The 26,878-nt window shown below is 39.7% G+C and overlaps 1 protein-coding gene across 5 annotated transcripts; it reads right to left on the bottom strand.

Moving 5' to 3' along the window:
- Positions 1–583: 583 nt before the first annotated feature.
- On the bottom strand, positions 584–25,891 carry plat (plasminogen activator, tissue). Of its 5 annotated transcripts, none has more exons than XM_061673421.1 (15): positions 25,713–25,891; positions 14,781–14,870; positions 13,243–13,366; positions 12,949–13,083; positions 9,893–10,003; positions 7,567–7,741; positions 6,915–7,006; positions 6,639–6,813; positions 6,471–6,556; positions 4,663–4,728; positions 4,369–4,573; positions 3,446–3,582; positions 2,458–2,598; positions 2,221–2,369; positions 584–1,426 (listed from the first exon to the last, which is right to left on the bottom strand). In XM_061673421.1, the coding sequence occupies exons 2-15, from the start codon at positions 14,835–14,837 to the stop codon at positions 1,259–1,261; spliced, it is 1,821 nt and encodes a 606-aa protein (XP_061529405.1). In that variant the 5' UTR covers positions 14,838–14,870; positions 25,713–25,891; the 3' UTR covers positions 584–1,258. The 5 variants fall into 5 exon arrangements, with proteins under 5 accessions (XP_061529405.1, XP_061529404.1, XP_061529403.1 ...); XM_061673420.1 differs by having other exon boundaries at positions 25,717–25,891; XM_061673419.1 differs by lacking the exon at positions 25,713–25,891 and adding an exon at positions 18,932–19,126.
- Positions 25,892–26,878: the final 987 nt, after the last annotated feature.

The following is a 26,878-nucleotide window of genomic DNA, read 5'->3' as shown; positions in this document are numbered from 1 at the left end:
TATACAACTCGATTTTGAAAACAATCTTCCAGAGGGGATCAGTAAAAATACAACTGAGATAATGTGCTTGCACATAACCGCAATGAAGTTCAAATGTTCGAGTGGGCTTTTCCTCTAACAGGATGAAACCACATTATCTCATTTATGTTCAATTCACCTTTCTAAAAGATTTCACATTTTTAATTTGGGTTGGGCAGACTATAGGTCACATTATTGATGGGAAATTGTTTTGAAATTATTTATCTTGCGCTCAGTTTTTTATATTACAAAACCTGGTATTAAACGGGTGTGTCGACCTTTTATATCCACCTTGTATGAAAGAGATTGTTTATAATGGATTATACTGCTGCTCTATTTGTCACTAAGGAGATGCTTGTTAATAAATGTATTTGTGTTTGTGTGATTTAAAAATTCAGCATACAGTACGACCAAGAAAAATCCAACATTTGAGACATTTTCCTCATATATAGCAGTAGTAGAAAATATCATATAGTACTGTGGATGGAAGTCTTAAATTTCAAAATGTATAACAAAAAACTCACAAAAAAACTCACCAAAAATGAAAATACAAAGCAGAAAGAGCTAAACTCCAAATATTTATTATATTTTACCAGATATGATTATAAGACAATAAATTATTTACAACACATGCAAGTTTCTATAAAATACACAAATATTAAATTAGTACAAACGTTTGAAAAACACAGCTTTGTGAAGAATACAAATTATTTGTATGGGGATAAGGAATTAATGAAAATGTGTGTGTGTGGGGGGGGGGGGGGGGCAGGGGGGGGGTGTAATAATACAGACATTATTCCTTACATGGTGATGTACATGCTTGGCTCTACCCATGTATCCAAGTTGTGAATCCTCAAATATGGAAAAATGGAGCAGAATCTGAACCAGCAGATTTTATGAATTGTATGTGACGCACAAACTGTCTGTCTGTGTTGAGCCTTTTGCATCGCGAGTGCTGCTGACCACTGACCTCCACCACTGTAACTTCACATTGCTCCATTGTGGTGAAGTGACAAAAATGACTGAACACATCCGTACATGTAAAAAAACAAACATGACTAGTGAGCGGATGCGTTGGGCTCCTCAAGCACAGGAAGTGAAGAACATGGAGCTACTGTGAGTGTTAAGAGCTCCAGACGGAAGTTCCTCTTGGTCCCTTGTACCTTCTAAACAAGTTTCAAACACTCACCATTTGGTTTAAGATACAATGCACATAGTCCGGTCTTTTTCGTCTTAGTGCTCAGACCGGGTTGGCCGTCATTTTACTTTGAATCCAGTTGATGTAATGGGTGACGCGTGTGTACACGCCAGGTTTATCCCTCTGTCCACAGCCGTCACCCCAGCTGATGACGCCCATAAGGGTCATTTTGTCGTTGGTGCGGCAGACGAGAGGACCGCCGGAGTCTCCCTAGAAGGGTGTTATCAAGAAAATAGTGATGAGAAAAACTGGACTAAAGTACATTTGGCAAATAATTAAAAAAAAAACAGGGACCTCATAAATCTGCAAATATTTAATGAAGTATACAGGGTGGATCTATACAACATAATTGATTAGAATGTAAAGAATTAAACAGTTTATGCCTCATGATTATTTTATTGAAGCTGCTTCTGATGTGCATGACTTGGTTACCAGGGGCCAGTATAATACAGTCAAAGACACAAATGAAGAGTTTCACAACTACTGTTATTCAGTAAGTTGTGTGGATATTGGTCCTTTTTCACAGAGGATAAAGAATATTTGCTTGTGAGTATTGTTATAATATCTGATGCACACTTGGGTTTGTTGGGTTCTTGCATTGCCTGGGGCATCTCTCCGCGTTGTGACGTTGCTATCCTACTTTGTTTTCATGTATTGAATTCTATTCAGTCTGTCTAAGCACTTTGTAAACGTGTTTTATAGGTGCTCAATAAATAAAGTTTTTCTCAAAAAACCTGGGTTACTTCTATCTCAAGGCACACCTGTATATTGAAATAATGATCATCTCTTCTCAATTTACTCACAATTTGAATTATGTTAAACTTGAACTTCTTTAGTTGGACACAAATTTATTTCAATACAATTTTTATTTAACTTATGTGCAGTACAGTTCTACACTACTCTTAATAAACATACAGGTATGGTTAAACTATAGCTGACAGACTTTGCTTGTGTACTTGATGTGTGCTAGGTGTGATGTACTGTTGATTTGTAAGGGGTCTCACCTTGCAGGCATCATCCAGGCCTCTGGTATCGCCCGCACACAGCATGTTAGCAGTGACCGTGCGTCCAGACAGCACATCAGGGACACAACGCTCTCTGGGCCACAGGCGAACAAAACCTCTCTTGACACGCTCAGAGTAATGGGCAGAAACTGTGGAGGAGAAAAGCCAAGTTGATCATTACCTCCAATGTGAGGACTGGACCACAGTCATGTGAATGTCAGAGGTCGGCTTGCGTACACTCAGAGTCTTTCCCGTAGCCTGAGATCTCACATTCGGTCCAGTCAGGCAGCACCAGGCCAGTTTCAGGAAGACACGCAGGAAGAACCTCAGGAGACTTCACGGCACAAATGCCAATGTCCGACTTCAGCTTCAACAGAGCTGTAGAAGATATTGGATGTAAGACAAGTCAATGTGGTGCTCCAGTCTGAGGGAGGATGCACATTATGGACATAAAAAAATACATACACATCATAGTTAAACGTGATACACGCTTCCCTTTCTTACTTTGCAAATAAAGTTGTATTTAATGTATTTAACATTATATAATTTACCACTTTAAACAAAATGTTCACTTTTCAAAGAGAGCGATGTAAACATCTTCAGTCTTCTTCAGGTGCCGATCCTGCTCTAACACTCGTTTCTCAAGACTGTTACCTGCGAGTTTTTGCAATACCTTACTTTTTTTTTTTGTATTGTTATGTTAGTTAATATATCGAGGATATTAAATCCAAAATCTGACTAGGCACCGGAGTCGTTATTTGACAACACAGACCCACGTCGACCCTTTTGATTTAGAGAATTGGTTGCCCCAGTTTTTAACATTATCTATTTCCTCAAATAGTTGTAAAAGATGCTAAATTGATTATAGAAAAATGAATGCCTTAAAATAAATAAACTCCAAATTCTTTCCCCTTAACGATGACATCTGACAGTAACATGTGAAACGAACCCATTTACACAAAGGATATTTATTCATGATACTGATACAAATATATAGTTATACTATATACTATACCTGTTTACGGTAAATATATGTGCGGTCTAAAACAAAATGGGATCCTATCAGATGATGCATATAATGTGTTGGGAAAAAGTGCCATACATATATACACATACATAACTAAATATAAACATGCACAAAGGGGAAAGATGAGTGAAGGATGTACAAAAAAATATAACTTCAATTTAATACGATAGGGTAAATGAACATGTCAGTTGTACACACCTATGTCATTGTCAAAAGTCTCATTGTCAAATTTCTCATGGAGCCAGTACTTTTCCACTTTGAAAATCTGCTCACTGCTGGAATTCTGTTTGCGGAAGGTCCTGCCCAGGATGACCTCCAACTTTGACGGTTTGTCCCTGAGAAGTGAGAACAGGCGTAACCTTCATGTGTGCTGCATGCCATGACATGTTTAATTGCAGAGTGTGTGTTGGGTAAGGATGCACCGATACCAATGCCAGAAGCGATATTGTAGGACTGTACTCATCAAAATGCTCTGATACTACGATACCGATGCCTTTTCACTAGCCTGACATATATACCTTCCAGGAAGGAGCCATGTCAGCCGTGTTTTATTATTAGCAGTTTTATTTTCCAACTTGTGGTATTCTCATGAAGTAGTATTGTATTTCTTTTTCTCTCCGTATTTTGTAGAAAACACACAGAGGTAACATGGCAACCCATGTGTATGTCCACTAGACTGTTGCCATGTTCTTCTTTGTCTCTTATTTCTTCTTTGTTTCTTATTTATTGTATCTACCCTTTTTACATAGTGCACCCTGGTGTTAAGACTGAGATGCTACATAACTGAAATACCTTGTGTTACAGGCTACATGTAAGTGAAATGTGAGACTGTTAGAAAAGCATGCAGTTGGATGTTAAAATGTCAGCAATGACAGGCTGTTACTTTAAAAAGTGCTATATTTGAATGAAACGTGCCATGTTCAAGAAAGGTTTTGTGTTTTTGAACAATATTTGATTAAAATAAAACATTTTCATTACTATCACAAGACATAATGGCAACAAGTTTTGGCAACCTGTATTGGCGAGTACTCAAATATAAGTACTTGTACTCATACAAAGAAAACAAAGTGTCATTGGTGCATCCCTAGTGTTGCGAGATGTGCAACCGTGGTGATTCTTACGTGGCCTCGAAGCAGTGTGCAGCAGACAGGACCCAACAGGAATCAATGAGAATCCCTCCACAGCGGTGGAAATGTTTGCGCAGACGAGCCTGGTAAACGTTAATGGCGGCCTGCCAGGGCTGCTCGGTGATGTCGCTCTCTCGGCCTCCGAACATGCGGAAGGTAGGCTGTTTCAGGGTGTTGTCCAAACGTTGGCCGCATGTCCCTGAGGAATGGTCGTACGCATTGTAAGATGATGCTTCAACCAGCAATCAACCTTGACTGGATATTAATGAGGTCATCACGATGTCATACCTCTGTTGTTGTCGTTGGTTGTGGGACCTCGAGGGCCCAGTGGGGTGATAGTGGATGGACGTCTCGCTGAACAAGAGGGGAACAATGGAGTGAGAAATCATTTTTATGGTTTTTTTTAATCTATAAACGGCGGAGGACTGCTTAGCACATCTGCCTCACAGTTCTGAGGACCAGGGTTCAAATCCCGGCCTTGCATGTCCGAATCATCTTTATTTGCCAAGTATTTCCAAAAAACACACAAGGAATTTGTCTCCGGTATTTGGAGCCGCTCTAGTACAACAACAGACAGTCAATTGACAGAGAACACTTTTGAGACATAAAGCAGTTTTCTCCGGTTACTCGTGTTTCCTTCCGCATCCCAAAAACATGCATGGTAGGTTGATTGAAGACTGAATTGCCCGTAGGTGTGAATGTGAGTGTGAATGGTCATTTGTTTATATATGCCCTGCGATTGGCTGGCGACCATTTCAGGGTGTACCCTGCCTCTCGCCCAAAGATAGCTGGGATAGGCTCCAGCGCGCCCGTGACCCTAGTGAGGATAAAAGGTACAGACAATTGATGGATGGATGTTTAAAACCCGCTTTTGCTTACGACACAGCACGAGACTACCCTGTTAAATGACATGTATTTTTTGTTACTGTTATTGTTTTTAAATTATGTTGTGTTCTTTTGTCTGTATGACTTATGTTAAATTGTTATTTATGTCCAGCACTTTGTTTCAGCTATGGTTGTGCTCTATATAAAAATAAGTTAGTTAAGTAAGGCTTAGTACACATAAGGATTTTTCAAATCTTAAAAGATCTGTGACAGACCCCACATATGAAGATAAAAAAAAGAATAAATCAGGCATTTAACAGTCTTGGTCATACTGTGTGTGGTGCCAATTGTGTGGTGCCAATTGCAGGGCACATACAAACAAACAAGCATTCGCACTCACATTCACACATACGGGCAATTTAGAGACTTCAATTAACCTACCATGCATGTTTTTTGGGATTTGGGAGGAAACCGGAGTGCCCGGAGAAAACCCACGCAGGCACGGGGAGAACATGCAAACTCCACACAGGCGGGGCCGGGGATTGAACCCCGGTCCTCAGAACTGTGAGGCAGACGCTCTAACCCCCACACACACATATCAAGATTTTTGGTTGTAAATATTGAACACATGTAATATTTAAGATTGTCGCCCCCGACCCAATTCAGACCCTTTTATTTGGACAAATTCCCTCTTAACACCTCAGACGTAAAGGTAATCTTATAAATAGTCTAGTGTTTGTAACCCCTGGTCCGCAAGGGGCAAAATCGGGATTAAAAACAGCCTGATTATCATTATATGTCTACCAGGCCTAATTTCTTGAGGTGATTAATTTTGGATTTCTTTTAACTGTAAGCAATAATCAGCAAAATGATAAAAATGATAAAATTATCAAATACTTGACTGAATGACTAAAAAATATTCTGCAATAATGTAATTTATTGAGATGATATATATCATGTTTATTATTATTGTCAAATAAATTTTAATAGCATTATGTGTGAAGCAAAGTTTCTTCATTTTCTATATGTTACGATTACATTTCTCACACAAAACTATTTTCCCACTATATACTGTACTGTAAGTTAATTCTTACAGTAGGTATGATGTTAACACTTTGTACTCATTAATAGTTACGGTCAAGTTATGAACAGTATGTTGCTGTGGTTTTTCTTGAATATATAATCTGCTATAATTCACATTTTGTATGGAAGTGCTTGCAGACTGTTGAAAAAAAATACAGTTCAATGAAAAAGTATGTAAAAAAACTCACTGCATTTAGGTACATCACAGAGCTCCCAGGTCAGCTGCGTGTTCTTGTAGGTGTGACACCACGGACCTGCATCACCATCAGGATTTCTGTTCGATGAACGCAGATGCAGTTAGGACCCGAGTTGTTTTATATGATCGAATTACGTTGAGCACATCCCGGCCTTCAAACCTGCAGTAGCTGTGGCTGCCCAGCCCCACTTCGAGGGCGTCAGACCTCCACGCATTGTTGTACTTGCGCATGATGGCTGGAGAGTCCCACGGGAGACAGCGGGCGCCACTTTTAGTGACGGACTCCGTGCCCCTATAAATCAGACCGATCCCTCTCATGCATTCTTCGTATTTATCTGATGCAAATCAAACAGAAAAGTACACATGGGTTAAATAACATCCATTAAGGGATTACAATGTCTGATGTTCTGTATAGTGCTTGATGTGAGATCTTTACCTTCCGTACACTTGGGCAAGGAACAGAACTCCCAGATGATTTGTGTGCCTTTGTAGGTGTAACACCAAGGAGCACTGTCATGGTCAGGGTTCCTGAGATAATTGTAATAATTTTGATGATTATGAATTACAGTAAACTCAAACCAAATTTATCATCTAAATTAAAAATACAATACAATATTGCATTACAAAAGAAGCAATTTTAATATGGAAGTTAGAGAGGAATTGGTGTTGTGAAAAGTGTTTTTACATTTTTTTAATATTATTTATATTGTGTTTAAAAAATCCTTTTAATATACTATATGAGTTTTACAAAAACATTAAGGTATTTCACATATTACCACATCATTACAGTATTCAGTAATGAACATTATTCACTGAGAATCCTTTTAAATGCTGAACAAAATCTTGCAAAAGTGATTAAAAAAAGAATAATCCGGTATCACCTTAATTTGCACCCATACAAAAATGGACCGTAACGTGTTCTTCCTCAACCCAAGCCGTATCTTTTCATAAAGCGTCGAGGAGTATTCATTTAGTAGCTTTTGCATAATTTTACTAATTAACCAAGAAACTAAAGTCATTAAAGTTATATTATAATACATCATAATAATTTAAATGAAATGTGTGTTTTCTTGCTTCTGCTCACAAACCTGCAGAAGTTGTGGTTGCCCAGTCCAAGGGTGCTGGCGTCCACTTTCCTGGCGGTGAACTTCTTTCCCCTGAGGGAGGTGGCGTTCCAGTTAATGCACCCTGCTCCCGACTTGCTGATACTCCACATGCCGCGATAGGCGTCCCCACTCCCTACAACGCACTTCTCTTTGGTGTCTGGAAACAAATTGCTCACTGATTAGATACACAAATATCCTTGATTATTCTTGGCACTAATCTCTCTAACGGCTTCTGTAATTCATTTATTCTGAGCAGATGAAGCCTATTTCCCGTTGCAGAACCCTTCTTCACATCATTTGAATGTTATTGCGCTGACATTACTTCCTTATTGCAAATCAGAGGGAACTTGTTTGTTGTGTTTCAAGTGAAAACAGAGTGTAAAACTAGAGCGGTGCCTTGACATACGAGTGACCCGATGTTTTTCAAGATATGAGCCATCATTCGAACAATTTTTTGCTTTGAATTCAGAGCTAAAATTTTAGATACGAGAACTATATGGTGGCAGTGAAATTAATTCACATCACAACAAGCAACAGTTTGGCAGATAGTAAACAATTCTTCAAAAAAAAAAAAACAATTTTAATGTAATACTTTTTAATGCCACTCCTACTTGAAGTTTACTGTCACACTAAACATAAAACAAAGAGAATTATATGTTGTGTATTTAAAACAACCACATAGCTTTGCCTTCGGAAAGTCCATTTAGCTTAATGCTAACAAACAATGCAAAACAACATAGATGGGCTAATAAATAGCATTAGTCTCTCAATGTCCTTTCAGCAACTGTTATTTGAACAGTTGGTGGAGCAACACACACAGATAATATAACAATAGAGATATATATTCCTTATTATCTATGAAAAATAACTAATATTACTGTGGCTTACAGAGTAGGAACTTGTGACCATCTCCATGTATATGGGTATGTCTGAATCATACTGCCACCAGGTGGCCAAGGTGCACACACAAAAGGAGCAGCACAATGTCCGTTGAATTAAAGCAAAGAAATTGGCACAAACTGTTTAATCCTTCACATTCTGTTTAATTAAGTCCTTAGCGTATGTTACTATAAGCTCAATATTATGGAATGCTATTTTTTCTTATTAAAAAACCCACTATAAAGAGGGCTGGTGGGGCTGAAACATTCATTGGGGAAAGAAGATATGAGATATGAAGTGTTTTTTGCGTTACAAGCGTGGTCACGGAGCAAATTAAACTCCTATCTCAAGGCACCACTGTACATTCAAGAGACATTAAAGATCTGTTCTTCTATTTTCCTTATTGGCTTTAAACAATTAAACAACTGAACTTATAAGCAGTAAAACAACAATAAAAACAATCCAATTTATTCAGTCTGGCCTTAAGGCCATCACTGGCTGTCTACCACTGCTGATGTATGCGTAATTATTCCACTGAGAGGGTGCGGTGTCTTAACTGTCTCAGAAAGAATTCCTCAGAAATAAAAACATTCATACATCAGAGCTCTTTGCGTTGTTTATGGCCTTTTCGTTCTACAATATTAAATCCAAATGTCTTGAGATACACATTTTGAGCAATTCATCAGGGCCAAGGCTGGACGACTTAATCCTAGTCCTTCATCATAAGCGATTTTGGACAATTGTATACTTTCAACTTTGTGGACACAGTTTTGGGGAAGGCCCTTTTTTATTCCGGCATGATTGCACTCCATGGCACAAACATAGTGGCGGATGGTGGACTTTTCTCCAGGGAATGTCTCTATTTAATGAACTGCTGATTAATTGTGAAGTTCGGCTAATCAGGTCAGCGTTCTTTCACGTGGAGCCTCTCCTAATCCATTCTATTCTCAAAAAGTGTTAAATGACTTTACTAATTATTTCTCTTCCTCCATTTTGCATGTCCAACTCCCGTGGCTCAACGTGTCAATCAGCTTCTCGTTATGACAGATGGATGTGATGTTGACGACATGACAGGTATGCTGGTATGTAAATGTAGCCCAACATGCTCCTATCTCTTGCGTTGAAGAGGAACTACTGTGCATGTATAACTTTTAATGAGAATTTACGGGTAATGATTTTTGCACTCTTTGCACTTTGCACTCTTTTTGCACACATATTTGCATGATTTTTACACAGACGAAGGAAACAACTTATATAACAATAAAATATTTATCCTACTCATCTAAAAATAGATATGCGTATATTTCAATATGTTTATTTTTATTCCATTTATGTATGTCTTATTCTAGGTAATGTGGTGAGTGGTGACCCCTGTTGGCCAGATGAACTAGAACAGGGCTTGTGAGGGGGGCCCTCTCCGCATACTTACTGATCTCACACTGGGAGCCACTGAAGCCCGGGCGGCACTGACAAATGTAGTCCGAGGAGTACACGGCCTCCTTGCACGTCCCGCCATTGTAGCATCTAGATGTGTAGCAGTCTGGAAGAGACAGAAAACCAATGCAGGTTAGATGTACTATATATATCACCACATAAAGTCATCAGATTATATCATTAGATATGATCAGCAGCCATGAGGTTTTTGAGTCTGGACCACTATCATATTTTGTTTTGCATATCAAGCGAATGTAAATGGACAGACAAAGGAGTGATGCTACAAACAAACACAAAGTGACTTGGTGAACATACCGACATTGATTTGTTTGGGTCACTTCCGAATACAGCATGGGTGACCAAATTCTGAACCGGGGGCCACTTGCGGTTTGCTGAACATTATTTATTGGCCCGTCTATTGTAATAATAAATTGAAAACATGGCTTGTATAAAATGTTTACAAAATAGTAAAATATTGAAAGATAGCCATCTATTTTTAAAAAAGTTAAATAAAATGCAAAAAAGTAGAATGTTAAATTATGTCTCTCTTATAAATTATTTTTAAGCTTAATAACAATTTAAAACTGAAAGAAATAATGTTAGACGATATCCCACTAGTTTTTATTTAAAATGTACAAGTTGAATGTAAGAAGATAACACACAATTTCTTTATTTAAAGAAATAAATCATTGAAATACATTCTATATGTACAAAATGTACATTTTTGCTTTGTCACAAATACATTTTTACTTTTTTTCTTTAAATGTTTAACTGTTTAGCATATGTTGACCTACAGCAGTGATTCTCAAAGAGTAATATGAGTAACATTGGTGGTATGTGGATTACTCTAGTGGCACGAAATAATCACTTAATTAAATGTTAGAACTGTCCAAAATGTTATATGTTAGGTAATAGGTTATGTGGTTTTAACTTTTTTCCATCTATTAACAGTACATTTCTTAAGTACAGTTTGGTTGTATTTAACTTTTAAGTACAGTACATTTGTATTTCACCTTTTAGAAATTTTTGTTTACAAACATTTATTTAGGTACATTTTTTATTACATTTCTGTGAAATAAATTTCAATTGAATAATTATTTTAATTTAGTTTTTCCCTATAATTAAGCACAGTGTTAATGTTCAAACTGCGCATAATGTTACAGTGGCTTACAATAATATTACCCTAAGTCCATCTTCACTTTATTGACATGCCGGAAAAACGGTTTCATACAATTGCCAGTCAGGTTCTCCATTTATTATTACAAGAGGTCTAAATTGAGGATTATACCAGCCACGGCTCAAAGGCTGCAGCCTGAGCTCACAAGTTGGCCGGGTGCAATGTGGTTAGAAATTGTCTGAGGGAACGGCGACCATAAGTCACCGAATTTGTCAATGGGGGGGGGGTGAAAAAGCACCAGGGCCAAGCAATGTCAGACTAAACTACACCTACGGAAAACTGCCAGTGGGTACGGGCAAAGCAGACCAAATTATAAAGTAAAAAAAAAAAGATTGTTAGAGTTTGTTATAGCTAGTGAGCAGAGCAGTCCAGAAAGGGTTAGCAAACAGACAGGAAAGGTCATCGGTTGGTTATTTTGCCAAAGTCAGTGATTATACCATTTCTGTGTTAAGACATACATTGCTGTGTTAATAGCAAACTTCACAAACAAAAGCTAATCAGCTACGCTGTCCAAACCTTTTACCTTGGTATTGAAGCTGCTGATGGTATAATGCATTGACAAAAGGATTTAAGATCTGAAAAGTCCTGATCAAGGGCTTTAATATGAGATATGATTTGATGTCTTTTGTTGAATATTGATTTTTGACTGTACTGGTAGTAGTCTTTCACCCCACTTATGGACCAACCAACTACATACCCACCGAGTTTGGAGACTGTTTTTAGTCATTTACATTTGTGGGGCATATATTGTGGATATCAAATGTTTTTGTGTTGATTTGAGAGTTTAAATAGTGGTTCTTGGTAACATTTCAAGCAAAAAAAACCAAAAAAAACAAATGTTTTTTGGTCACGTCAATCATTTTGTGACGGTATATTAGAAAAATAATTAGTTTAAGATATTACATGATGTAGTTTATTGAAAAGCGATTATTGACTTAATATGGTTTGTTGGGGCGGCACGGTGAACGACTGGTTAGCACATTCACCTCACAATTCTGAGGACCTGGGTTCAAATCCGGCCTCACATGTGTGGAGTTTGCATGTTCTCCCCGTGCCTGCGTGGGTTTTCTCGGGTACTCCGGTTAATTGAAGACTCCAAATTGTCCGTAGGTATGAATGTGAATGTGAGTGTGAATGGTTGTTTGTTTCTATGTGTGTGTTTCTGCGACTGACTGGCGACCAGTTCAGGGTGTACCCCGCCTATCGCCCGAAGATAGCTGGGACAGGCTCCAGCACGCCCACGACCCTAGTGAGGATAAGCGGTGTAGAAAATGGTTGGATGGTTTGTTGGATGTTGATTTTTCACCTTACTCGAAGTGATCTTTAAGGTTAAACACTCTTATTACATGCATACTGATTTTGGAGATAGTTTTTAGTCATTTAGATTAATGTAACAGATGGTGAATATCAAATGTTTTTGTTTATATTTATGAGTAACATTTTAAAGCAAAAGCGAATGTTTTTGGGTCACTGCGTCATCATATGAGGCTATACTGACAAAGTAACTTAACATTGGAAAATCCTTGATCAAGACCTTTAATTTGAAATGTTACATGATGTGGTTTATTGAAAACTGATGTTTGTCCTCGCAACCACGATGAAGGTTAATCATCACTAAAACTAATCAAATAAGTGGTTGAACTGTCAACCTACACTACATGTCCACCAAGGTCAGACACATTTGGCTACCAAAGTGTGAAAAATGTAAGTTTAACATTGCATTTAACCTGTATGACGCTGTGAAGCCAGAAGAACTACATGGTCAATATCAAATGATTTCCATGCTGATTTGTGACAGTGAACACAAGATGATTGTACTTGTTGGAGAGTAGTGATGTGAAAACAGACTGATGATGATAGTATATCACACTCACTGATGACGGGCACTATGTGACAAAGTTCTCGTCCTCTTAAAGCACAACGGCAATACTCCACACGCTGTCCCCTCCATCGCAGCCAAGTGTCCCCATAACTATGCACGGCTGATGTCGTACTATCCGCACAACGTACTGAGAAGACACATACACACGAACAATGAACCAATCGGACTGGAAGATTACAAGTCATAATTGTTACATGGACAAACAGACAGGAACAAAAGAATCTGAGGTTGGGGTGATGTTGTTATTATGAGGAAAGGCAAAAGGAAAAAGAATGGCTGGGCTCACGGGAGGTGTCAAAGGAAGGTGAAGGCTTCTGGACATGAACAATGAAAAGTGCCCGCCTGGATGTCTTCCGCTCAGGCTCACCTCGGTAAAAACGAGTTCCTCTCTTGGACCGGAGCAGCTCCACCTGCAAAGGCACACAAATGTTGGTTTTTGTTCATGGGTAAAGGTGGTTAGCGTAGGTTTCAAAGTCAGGAATGACATTTAGCTACTAGCCACACTTTAGATTCTATACAATTTGCTGAGCTAATCAAACATTTTCTGTGAAAGTAAAGACAATTCAACAAGTCAGACAAATTAAGTACAACATCTACTACACTTCAGATCGACAATCTTTGATACTATAGACCTTTTCATAACATTTGAAAACAGGCGCCAGGGTACTTCTGGGTGGCAGAACGTGAGGGATTATCACTGACTTGAAATGAAACAATAACAAAAACTAGCTGTGTTTGGGGTTGCGCCATCAGATAGATATACATCCAAATAGTTTAGGTGTTTTTTTTTTCTCCCTTCTACAAAATTTTAATTAAGGATAAATCGAGTGAATGTGGTAAATAGTAGCAAAGAGAAGATCGCAAGACTTCATAGTGGCAGAGTAGCCACTTCTAAAAGGAAAGACTGGGAATCAAACCTCCATCATGGGTTTGTGGGAGACATTTTCTCACAGATATATAGAAAATGTTTGGTCGTGTTGTCTTTGAGCCGTGCCGGTTTCTGGTATGAGCAATATGTGCGGCCCGTACAGGGCTGCGTGAAATGGCTTTCTACTGACATGATGATATAAGGCTACCGTTTGTATGAGGAATTTGGGCCTCCTTGTGGAGACCTCGTAAGGGGTCTGAAGGAGTCACGTTAAAGTGAGAGGTCGATTTCAAGGGAACATGACATCATAATTGTTCAGAGAGCTCTGTATTTTGGGGAGAAGCTAAGGTTAGTCCATTGTTGGTAGGATGTGACTGAAAGTGTCATGGCCACATGTGTGTGTTCTTGCTTTGCCAAGTGGTTTATTGAAAACACAAGCTAACCAGCAACAAAGAGGTCTTTCAAATTGTTATTGCAAGTTACGATGAGTTCTACTTTTTGCGATCTAAATGTATTGACATTACACCAACATAAGAGTAAGTTTGTATTATTCAGAAAAAGGGGGATAAGGGGGCTCTTGCACAGGGCGCCATTCAAACTAGGACTGCTACTGTCTTAGCTAGCCTGCTGGCTAACATCAGCTCTAGCGCACGCTATTCATTTCCACGTCAAAAGAGCACAGCCGTGCTATTAATCCCCGAGCAACACAAAAGTCATTTAAGTAGCCAGTCCTTCAATAACCATATTAGCTATGTCTGAATTTCCACCACGTCTATTTTTTAAACAACTTTCTTGTTGAACAGTAAATTACGGCCGGCATTCCATCTCCCTTGTTTGAAATTTACCTTTCATAACATCTTGCTTTTGACTGACGCTTCACACGTTCAACTAGTAACATAAAATTTATATTTAGAACACTTCCTGTTTCCTGTACAAAAAGGAAATGTGCTATTTACATTGTCTGCTCGGCAGCAGTAGAGCGCACACAGGACCAATATTAGTATTCTGGTCATGGTCTTGGGACGTCTTTGGCACGCTTCAGTTCTCTGTAAGCACAAAATGGAATTACATTAAGCAGATAAGAAATACATATGGATGTGTAAAAACAACCGTTGAAATTTGGGCATAGCTGAAAATAAAAAAGAAAATGTTTGGGAAAGGCGGCACGGTGGTCGACTGGTTAGAGCGTCAGCCTCACAGTTCTGAGGACCGGGGTTCAATCCCCAGCCCCGCCTGTGTGGGTTTTCTCCGTGCACTCCGGTTTCCTCCCACATCCCAAAAACATGCATGAATTGGAGACTCTAGATTACCCGTAGGCATGACTGTGAGTGCGAATGGTTGTTTGTTCCTATGTGCCCTGCGATTGGCTGGCAACCAGTTCAGGGTGTACCCCGCCTCCTGCCCGATGACAGCTAGGATGGGCTCCAGCACGCCCGCGACCCTAGTGAGGAGAAGCGGCTCAGAAAATGGATGGATGGATGGATGTTTGGGAAAAAATGTAGTAGACTAGTAGTTAGCATGTCTGCTTTAGAGTTTGATTCTAGGCTTTGGCCCTGCTGTGCAAGTTTGCAAGTTCTCCCCATACATGTGTGGGTACTCTGGCATCCTCCCACAGTCCAAAAACATGCCTGTTAGGTTAAATGAGGACTCTAACTCGTCCATAAGTGCGGCTGGCAGCCAGTCCATGGGGCCCAACGTCATATGGCTGGAGGGACAAAAAGAGTAAAAAGAAAGCAAATAGGAGTTTTATTGCAAAAATTACATTTTTTAACAAGTGAATTTCTAAACTCTTGACTTTGTTCTTGTAATTAGGAGTCATAGTTCCATGATTTTTATTAATTTAAGAGTATAAGGTCCACAATAAAAAAGAAAAATGGTGGGCTCAATAAAGGGAATGCGACTAAAATCATAACACTACTATAAACACAAGAGAAGTGAATGTCAAAATTCAAGTATTACAACGACACAGAAGGAAAAAAGAAAAATGCTGTTAAAAATATTGTAGTAAAATGAATGTAAGTGAAGTCATCATATTACTAGGACAAAAAATAAGAAAAGAAAAAGAAAAGACAAGTGAATGAAAAAATTCTCGACTATCTTCCAGTAATTTAAATTTATTCTTTGTCATTCTCTATTTTTTTCCTCCATGTGGCCCCAATACTTGTTTGGAGAATAGTGTGTATATCAAAAACAACAAAAATAGCTTTTCCTGTTTCACTTTAGCAATACTAAGAGGTTGGTTATCTTATTAGAGAAAGTTGCAGGTTTTGTCATAAATGTTCCTTTTTTGACACTGCTACCATACCAAGTAATTAAATGCCCTCACACACTTGGACACTAAATATAAATATAGAATACAACCAAATTAATCAAGAAGCTGACTAATAGACCTTGAGTGTCCTTGTTGAACCAATGGCGTAGCGACAATAATGAGTCAGCAATTGCAGGAAAAATAATTGCACAATTGTAGCTAGAATGCTGTATTTTCTTTGCTGCTTCCTTTCTGCATACCTACGCACGCCTGTGTTCTACGGAGGTTGCTGGAAGGAAAGGGTGGGACTCGACTCATTGACTCACGTTGGAAGTCATAACACTAAGTTCAGGACAGTTGGATGATGTGTTTGGACTTAATTTGGAATTAATTATTGACTTCATGCTCACATTTGCTAAACTTAATTTCATTCACATACAGCGGATATAAAAAGTCTACACACCCGTTTAATTTTTTTTGTGGTATAAAAATGAGAGGAAGATAAATAATTTCAAAACTTTTTCAACTATTAATGTGACTTATAACCTGTACAACTCCATCCATCCATCCATTTTCATTAACGCTTATCCTCACTAGGGTCGCGGGCTGCTGGAGCCTATTCACACCTACGGGCAATTTCGAGTCTTCAATCAACCTACCACGCATGTTTTTGGGATGCGGGAGAAAACCGGAGTGCCCGGAGAAAACCCACCCAGGCACGGGGAGAACATGCAAACTCCACACATTCAAATCCCGGTCCCCAGAACTGTGAGGCAGATGTGCTAACCAGCCACCCACCGTCCAGGCCCTGTACAACTCAAGTGAGAAAAAAAGAAAGTTCATGTGTACAGGTTACACATCACATTAATTGTGGAAAATGTTTTGAAATAATTTATCGTGCTCACATTTTTTTTAGATTACAAAACCTGGCATCGACATGGGTGTAGAGTTTTTATATCCACTGTACAATAGATTTTGTCCTAATTCATAGAAGCCTGAGAGAGATTCCACGGAAAACCTCTTGTTTATATTAAGCAGAGACCAAAATTGCGAGCCAACGGCCAAACATTTCTGCAAAATTCCATATTGACTATAACAACAAGAGGACCACAGAGGAAATAAGAGGAAAGCAGAAGAGGAAGCCTGCCAGAAGAAAACATCAATGCTTATTTGGCTTTTTATTGCTCAAGGAAAAGATATTCGATGTGTAGATGTCCTCTTGTGTTCCACCCTTTTAGTGTGTGTAAACGTGTCACATGTTACTGTGCAGAGGAGAGCAGCTGGGGAATCTCAAATACAGTGTGTGTAAACATGAGTCACGCAAGGGCAGGTGGCGCTGCTTGTTGAAATTTAGGAAACAAAATGAAGAAAAGTAGCTTGTCACAAAGCCTTACTCTCGATAAACAACCCTGATATTCATTGAGAAAACCTAAAGGCGTTCGACCGTGTCCCTCGGGGAGTCCTGTGGAGGGTGCTTCGGGAGTGTTTGGTCCCTGTACGACCGGAGTCAGAGTTTGGTCCGCGTATCTGGCAATAAGTCGGACTCGTTCCCGGTTGAACTCCGCCAAGGCTGCCCTTTGTCACAGATTCTGTTCATAACGTTTATGGACAGAATTTCAAGGCGCAGCCCATGTGGTTCTGTTGGCTTCATCAAGCCGTGATCTCCAACTCTCACTGGAGCAGTTCGCAGCCGAGTGTGAAGCGGCTGGGATGAGATTCAGCAACTCCAAATCTGAGACCATGGTCCTCAGTCGGAAAAGGGTGGCGTGCCCTCTCCGGGTTGGGGATGAGATCCTGCCCCAAGTGGAGGAGTTCAAGTATCTTGGGGTCTTGTTCACGAGTGAGGGAAGAATGGAACGGGAGATCGACAGGCGGATCGGTGCAGCGTCTGCAGTGATGCGGACTTTGTATCGGTCCGTTGTGGTAAAGGAGGAGCTAAGCCGAAAGGCGAAGCTCTCAATTTACCGGTCGATCTACGTTCCTACCCTCACCTATGGTCACGAGATGTGGGTCGTGACCGAAAGAACAAGATCCCGGATACAAGCAGCCGCAATGAGTTTTTATCCTAAGTTTGTATCAGGTGCAACATTATAGGGTGCAATTTTCCTAAATAAAAACACATTACAAAAATGTAGTTGTTTTTTGGGGAGGCAAGAACAGATTAAACTCGTATCTGAAGGCACTACTGTACTTATCGTCTTTGGTTATGGGTGAGTTTTACCCTATCCCAGCTGACATTGGGTGAGAGGCAGGGTACAGCCTGGATTGGTGGCCAGCAGGGCACAGACAGAGAGAGACAGCCATTCAAACTTCCATGTCACCAGAAGGGAACTGAATTGATACCACGGAAGTCAGGCGAGTGAACCACTACGCAATGAGTGACTCAGCGCGGGACTACATTTAGTCAATAGTTCCTGCAGTCCAGATACACAATGGTCCTCTTAAGGTTTCTAAATTGTCCTTGGAGACAGAATGTTATAGTTTGCACCTTTCTACGAGCCACATATTAGAGGCATGCGAGAAAGCAATAGCGTAAAGTTCAAGGGTACAGAAGCAATACATTGGAAGGCATTGCCATTGCATCTTCTAATGGAACAAAACAATGACCCCCACCCCCCAAGTTTGTGTAGTAACCAAGCATACATGTCTGATCCTCTAATCTTGGGATAGTTTGCATTCCCTGCTGTCTGCCAGCTCACCTTCTCTGCTTGACTGGGTGCGTAGAAAGAAAAGCTGTGTTTTCGTATCACCAAGTTCACACACACACACACGCACGGACACACAAAGAATAAAAACAAACAATTACAAGCCCAATAAAATCTGCTACCTTGTCTATTAAAGCAATCACACACTCACCATTTAGAGGATGGGCCACGATTGAGTTAGTTGTGTTGAACAGATCAAATTGGAAATTCCGAGTGATTTAACCCACTAAACTGAACCTCACAAACTGACACAACAACAGGCTATAGTTTCCTTTTTGTTTTCCTGTCACGCAGCTGTGCAGTTTAGCTGTCTCCCACTCTCATCAGCCCAGTCAGTTGAAAACATGTGCTTCCTGCTCGAAACTTGGCTGTGAAATACATATCAAGCCATACAATGTACAAACACCCCCGCATCAGACATGAACATATGTACCACACGCCCTGTTTGGAGTTTGTGATATCTCATAGGCATGAGGCCCTGCTTGGGCTCAGCTCATTAACGTGCAAGTAAATTACTTCTGAAGCTTAAAGGCAGGAAATATTGTTTTGAAGGCCATATTATTGCCCATTTCGGTCCTAATTAGATCACACTCTATGAACCGGGTAGTAGAAATAAAGACAAACAAACACAAATACGTTGTTTAAGACAAAATATGTTGTTTTTTAAACTTATATTAATAGTACAGCTTTAGGGGAGTCTTCACTCTACTGAAAGCCATTGCAGCTGTTTTGAGCAGGATGCACACATACCGATTTTTAATATACTAACCATTTGTTAAAATGGAAAGGAGAGTGCTGACTGCTCTTATAGTATGTTCTTCTCCCTGTCATTTTTATGATGGTGAATAACTTGAGAGACACATACAAACACTCAACACAACCAGTTGCACATCTGTAACTACACTTTGGTGTTGACCACACATATAAGGATTTGCGATCGAAAATATTGAACAGGTTTAACATTTACGATTGATTGGGTGGGGTCCTCAGCCTCCGCGGTGCGGGCACAGCAATTACAGGACACTTCTGTCAGTCTTTGTGCATGTAAAACAGTGTCAATTCACTTGCATGTGTCCGCAGGCACACACCCCTGGGACTCTTTCACTGAGTGTGGGGCCACTCACTTACTGCGACAAATAACTCATGAATATGAAAATTGCTTGTGTATCCCCTCACTCATTCTCTCATCCTATAGACTTTTATAATTTACATAGCCTCCCACATCCCAGAAACATGCATTAATTGGAGACTCTAAATTGCCCGTAGGTGTGAATGTGAGTGCGAATGTTGTTTGTTTGTATGTGCCCTGCGATTGGCTGGCAACCAGTTCAGGGTGTACCCCGCCTCCTGCCCGATGACTAGCTGGGATAGGCTCCAGCACGCCCGCGACCCTAGTGAGGAGAAGCGGCTCAGAAAATGGATGGATGGATAGTCAATCCCACCACACTTCAGTTGTACAGCCGGGTTCACCACCCTTGTCCTGCATGCTTCTTCTCCTGTCCTTGTCCTGTTCTCGCTTGTCCTGTCCTTCCCTCACAGGGTGTAGCACTACAGCCCCATGCAACACTCATATTTAATGTTTCGTTGTTGTAGATAATGTAATGATTTACTTTTCTTATCCTGTTTACAATTAGTGCTATGTCTTTTGTCTTCGTATCTCTGTCTCCTCTAGAAACTTTGTTCTGTTCGACTGTGATTGTCAATAAACTTCAATTATAATACTAAGAAAACACAGAGGAATCTTAAAAACTCCACTGTGACACAATACAACTGTTCCAGATTAAAAGGGATACAGATCTTCCATTCTGCTTGACCTGACAGCCGAACAGGACCAAAAAAAAAAAAAAAAAAAACACATTTACAATTGTCAAACCCAATAGATCGGGGAGGAAAAATAACTCTTAACACCACCCACACAACAGAATAATCACACGGCAAAATCTTATAGCGATATTCGAGAATCGGGTCTTTCGATCGTAAGAGGAAAGAAAAAGTCCAACTTGGCCCAATTTGTTTTGTGTGTCGCCCATTTTACTGTCTGCTCTGTAGGAATAGGAGCACGCAAAGTACTGTAGATGCTAATGCTGTCCTTGCACAAATCAAGTCTGTTCTTACTTTGCGAAACTTGTAGTAGGTTCCATTGTTAATGGGGCTTGTGGATATTGTGGTTTCTTTAGTAGGTCAAACATGAGTGGAACAAGTGAAAACATTTTCGGAGGATCAGAAGCCAGACACTGAGTCACAACATCACCATGTTTGTAGGGCAAACACATGCAGCGGATAAGACAAAGACACGCACAGCTGTATAAACGAAAAGCATAATTTGACTTGCATTTTGCAGTGTATTGTATTTACAGCCTGAGCACCAACTAGGCGAGTGCCTGTTCATAGCCTACTTGCATTTGAGATCACCTGTACTGCTTTTAAGAGATGGAGATGAGACATTCTTGTCTTCCAGTAATGAGAACAAAATGTGGAAGCCTAAAACGGTGAGAACGTACACGGAACATACTTGCATTTCCGTGCGAAAAGTCAAATTCTAGTATTGCTCCAGCACACTGAAGTGTCCAAGGTTGTATATACAGTGGGTACGGAAAGTTTTCAGACACCCTTAAATTTTTCACTCTTTGTTATGTTGCAGCCATTTGTTAAAATCATTTAAGTATTTTTTTTCCCTCATTAATGTACACACAGCACCCCATATTGACAGAAGGAAAAAAAACGTAATTGTTGAAATTTTTGGTGATTTGTTAAAAAAGAAAAACTGAAATATCACACATCCATAAGTATTCGGCCCCTTTGTTGTGACACTATTCTATTTAACTCGGGTCGTGTCCATTTCTTCTGATCATCCTTAAAATGGTTCTACACCTTCATTGGAGTCCAGCTGTGTTTGATTATGCTGATTGGGCCTGAATAGGAAAGCCACACCCCTGTCTATATAAGACCTTACAGCTCACAGTGCATGTCAGAGCAAATGAGAATCATGAGGTCAAAGGAACTGCCTGAAGAGTGAGGTGGATTTTTTTTGCCTGTGGTTCCGAGTCGGAGTTCTCCCAGGTGACCTCCGACTCGGAACCACAGGCGAAAAAATCCACCTTGAAGGAAGTCCTTTGATGTAGAATTACAAAGAAGAGATGGATGCCGTGAATACAGATCTACAAACATTTGGCCCTCTCAAAGGAAGTCTGACTTCAGTACAATTGAAATATACTACAAGAGCTCAGAGACTGAATTGTGGCAAGGCACAGATCTGGCCAAGGATACAAAAAAAATTCTGCTGCACTTAAGGTTCCTAAGAGCACAGTGGCCTCCATAATCCTGAAATGGAAGACGTTTGGGACGATCAGAACCCTTCCTAGAGCTGGCCATCCGGCCAAACTGAGCAATTGGGGGAGAAGAGCCAAGAGCCTTGGTGAGAGAGGTAAAGAAGAACCCAAAGATCACTGTGGCTGAGCTCCTGTGATGCAGTCAGGAGATGGGAGTAAGTTCTAGAAAGTCAACCATCACTGCAGCCCTCCACCAGTCAGGGCTTTATGGCAGAGTGGCCTGACGGAAGCCTCTCCTCAGTGCAAGACACATGGAAATCCGCATGGAGTTTGCTAAAAAAAAAAAAAAACACCTGAAGGACTCCAAGATGGTGAGAAATAAGATTCTCTGGTCTGATGAGACCAAGATAGAAATTGTTGGCCTTAATTCTAAGTGGCATGTGTGGAGAAAACCAGGCACTGCTCATCACCTGTCCAATACTGTCCCAACAGTGAAGCATGGTGGTGGCAGCATCTTACTGTGGGTGTGTTTTTCAGCTGCAGAGACATGGAGACTGGTTGCAATCGAAGAAAAGATGAATGCGGCCAAGTGCAGGGATATCCTGGACGAAAACCTCCTCAAGAGTGCTCAGGACCTCAGACTGGGCCGAAGGTTCACCTTAAAAAAAGACAATGACCCTAAGCACACAGCTAAAATACCAAAAGAGTGGCTTCAGAACCACTCCGTGACTGTTTTTGAATGGTCCAGCCAGAGACCTGACTTAAACCCAATTGAGTATCTCTGGAGAGAACTGAAACTGTCCACCACCGTTCACCATCCAACCTGACAGAACTGGAGAGGATCTGAAAGGAGGAATGGCAGAGGATTCCCAAATCCAGGTGTGAAAATCTTGTTGCATCATTCCCAAAAAGACTCGTGGCTGTATTAGCTCAAAAGGGTGCTTCTACTAAATACTGAGCAAAGGGTCTGAATACTTATGGCTGTGTGATATTTCAGTTTTTCTTTTTTAATATATCTGCAAAAATTTCAAAAATTAACATTTTTCTTCTGTCGATATGGGGTGCTATGTGTACATTAATGAGGAAGAAAATTAACTTCAATGATTTTAGCAAATGGCTGCAATATAAAAAAGAGTGAAAAATTTAAGGGGGTCTGAATACTTTCCGTACCCACTGTGCAAGTGTGAGGACGAGTACTCAACTCAACTCTAGTTATACGCCACTTTAAAAACAATCACAGCAAACAAAGTGGAACAAAGTGCTGCATAGATAAAAATGTTAAACAAAATTTTAAAAAACAATACAACACTAAAACAAGTTCAGTGTCTCATGTTGTGTTGAAAGCCAAAGAATGAAAATGGTTAAAACAGGAGTTTTAAAAATGGACAGGCTTTTCTAATATGCAGATGGGTGTCATTCCACAGCATGGGACCAGCATCAGATAAACCTCTGAGCTTCTGCCTAGACTGACGTACCTCCAGGAGCAGCTGGTCAGCTGACCTCATAGGATCGTAGGAATGGGGTAACTCAGTGAGGTAAGGGTGGGCGCGACCCTTTAGATATTTAAAAGAAATAAACTAATCTAAAAATGAAATCTAAAATACAAAGGCAGCCACTGGAAGGGGGGGGGGTCAGAATTGGAGTTATGTGCTTCCTTTTATGTGCACCAGTTAAGAGGTAGGGAGCAGCATTTTGAGCCAAACTGAGATGTTTCAGGGAGGACTGGCTGACTCCAAAATAAATTGCATTACAGGAATCCATTGGTGATGTAATGAAGGCATGGATGACTGTTTTTGAGTGTTGTTACGCAAGAAAAGAAGGGCCTTCTTTTAAGGTAAAAGAAGCTGGACTTGACAATGTCAGAGATTTTCTGATCGAATATAAAATCATTGTCCAAAAGGCCCAAGTCAACAAGGGAGCATTAATAAGGGCCACTGGGACAAAACAGTATCTATAGAGCAAGAGGAACTGGCATGGGAAACATCTTTACTGTATTTTATGCATTGGTGAGCATTTTTGGCCTTATTCTCTACACTTGCTTTTGTCCAGCAGATCATAATATGTTTTTGAACCCGTTTGCCCTGCCGGGCTCACTGAAGCTTCAGTTTGACCATTGTTCCTTTACACTGTGCTACAATATGCTATGTCAGAAAGCTACTTAGCAGGCATTATTCATTCTTCACAATCACTCAGGGGGAGGGCATCGGTGCATGCTTCACTGCGCCAGCTCAGTAAAAGTCCCACAGAATATAAACCTGCATTGTTGCCTTCAGGCCTCCCTCCCCCCTGCAGGGCTCAGTTCAAAAATGTGAATGTCCACAGACAGAAAGTCAGGGGAGAGAAAATGAGGTGATGAGACAGCTCAATGGAAGCCGAGAGAGAAAGGGGAGATGTGCAACAAGAGGAGGTGGTAAAAAATCCCCAGAGGTCAGCATAAAGGGAATGATTCGCCCTGAGTCATCCCATCTTCCAGGACTGCACTGAGACAGATGAAGGCATTAATGGCTTCTAATAAAAGCGCTAGAGGAGCACACAATCGCTGAATTCCAAGTTTTTTGTTGCCCTGATAGCAGTATATAAATGGGCATTTTTACTTGATCTTAAATGTGAACACTGACTTTGTGAGTCACTGACATCATTAACTCAAGTGACGGCATCGCCTGGAATGCACATACAAGGCGCTACTTTGGCTCAATGTGCAATGGTGCACGGTATCAGCAAAGTATCAGTATGACGTATGCTTTCACAGGGGAGAGAATAGTGAAGAATGGAAGATACTAAAAACTGACTCAGTATGTGGCTGCAGCAACTTTTAGTTTGGTTGAAAAAAACTCAAGATGGCCTTTAACAACTGCAGAACTAAATCGCTAGATACTGTAGTGTAGCTAGATACAGTGGATATAAAAGGTCTACACACCCCTGTTCAATGTTCACCCCTGTTCGATATAAAAAAAAATGAGACCAAGCTAAACTTTTCAAAAACTTTCGTTTTTCGTTATGGCATGTCATGTGCAGCAATGGGCTTAATGTTCTAGAGTTTAACACAAATCTAATGATAAAATATGAAATATAATACATTCAGAATCACTTTTCGTCACTTTTTCTTTTTGTCCAAAATACGAAGAAATGTTTTGGCTTTTAAAATAAAAACACACAGAAAATGTACAACATTTTGACATTGATGTGGAAAACTCTTGCTACTTGCAGCATATTAATACAACATATGATGCATATGTATATAAAAGATGATAAAAGAAAAGCACATTTATGTTTTTAATATGAAACACAAGGTGCAAGGTGAACACCAATACAATAAACATTATCGCATTATTATGTATTATATTGTATGTCAATATTATGCTTTAGATTTGTTATATACTCTATTAAGTCTCAATATTATACCATATTAAAATATATACGCTTTATTTCTGCTTAATCTGTATTATTTGGCACTACACTTTATGATAGACAGAATCATGTAAAGCAACAAGACATCTATACATCATAATAATATTGAATAATGATCAGCCCAAAATCTGAAGTATTAACCAAAGCAATAATAATCACACAAATTATCAAACATAGTCTTTTAACCCTCTCAACATGACCGAGTCGAAAAGACCTAATTAAGGCTTTGCATGTGCAAAGAAAAGAAGTTCTTACCAACCAATGAGAGATGACGTTGATGGTAGTGATGAGATGTTGGGTGGATGTCTCGCTGGGAGTGAGCTGCTCTGGAGGTTTGTCTCACTTTTCAAGGCTCCATGTGGGGAGGAGAGAGAGAGAGAAAGGGAGGAGGAGAGGATCGGAGTGGAAAGGAAAGGAGAGGAGACGGGGTGTCTGCTGTGACCTCAGCAGGGAAACACAGAAGGATCCGGATGATGACGATGGAGCCAAGAGAGAGGGAGGAGCTCACATCCCCACGCACAAACCTTTAGGTCCCCCCCCGCCTCCTTTTTTTTTCATCTCTCTCTCTTTACATTAACGTCACATATCACATATGAATGTGCAAGACGTTCAGAAAAACACTTTATTTCATCTCCAGAGATTAAAAATTCATCGGTATGATATAAGAGTAAATTGTTGCAACATAATTTCCTTTCAATTTGAGGACAGTCAGTCAACACATACAGTATTATGATGTGATGTGATGAGAAAAACATTTACTCACTTCTTTGGCTTCTTCAGAAACTCAATTCACTTTCTTGCAGAATGATGATTTTAATCTGATGTTCGTTTGTACTACTAATTTTGATTCACCAAAGCAAGTATGGTATGGCTAATATTCCTATAAGGGTGCGAAGATATTAGGAACACCTCTTTTTTTTTTTTTTTTTTTTTCCAAATGTTCAATGAAATAAAGTAATTCTTCAGGGTGGTATTAACACATTACGTTTTTGGTATACTGTACAAGTGCAGTTAATTTACACTAGAAAGTGTAAAATGTAATATAGTGTACCATGCAGTAACTGTAAACTTAATTAGGGACACCTAAAAAAATGTGTATTCCCACATGCCTTATGGAAATAAATAAAAAAATACACTCCATATCATACATGCATAGGAGAAAATATATATCTATTAGGTTTTTTTAATATATTTTAAATTGTAAAAAGAAATATTATACATTTTACTCTATATTTATATTTTATTTTTATTCATTTATTACTGGGCAACATCTGATATTAAAAATTCATCATTTCTTAAAAAGACAATGCTAAAAACAATCTTATTCAATCTTTTTGTAGGCTTAATGTATGTAAATCGCAGATGGTTGGGTGTGCCATAAAAAAAAATCTCACCTAGGGTGCCACATTGGAAGGGTTCGA

The sequence above is a fragment of the Phycodurus eques genome, chromosome 3 (assembly GCF_024500275.1).
Source record: "Phycodurus eques isolate BA_2022a chromosome 3, UOR_Pequ_1.1, whole genome shotgun sequence".
Classification (NCBI taxonomy): Eukaryota; Metazoa; Chordata; class Actinopteri; order Syngnathiformes; family Syngnathidae; genus Phycodurus; species Phycodurus eques.
Note: the sequence above shows the minus strand (reverse complement) of the source record. Positions and strands in the feature narration are given on the sequence as shown.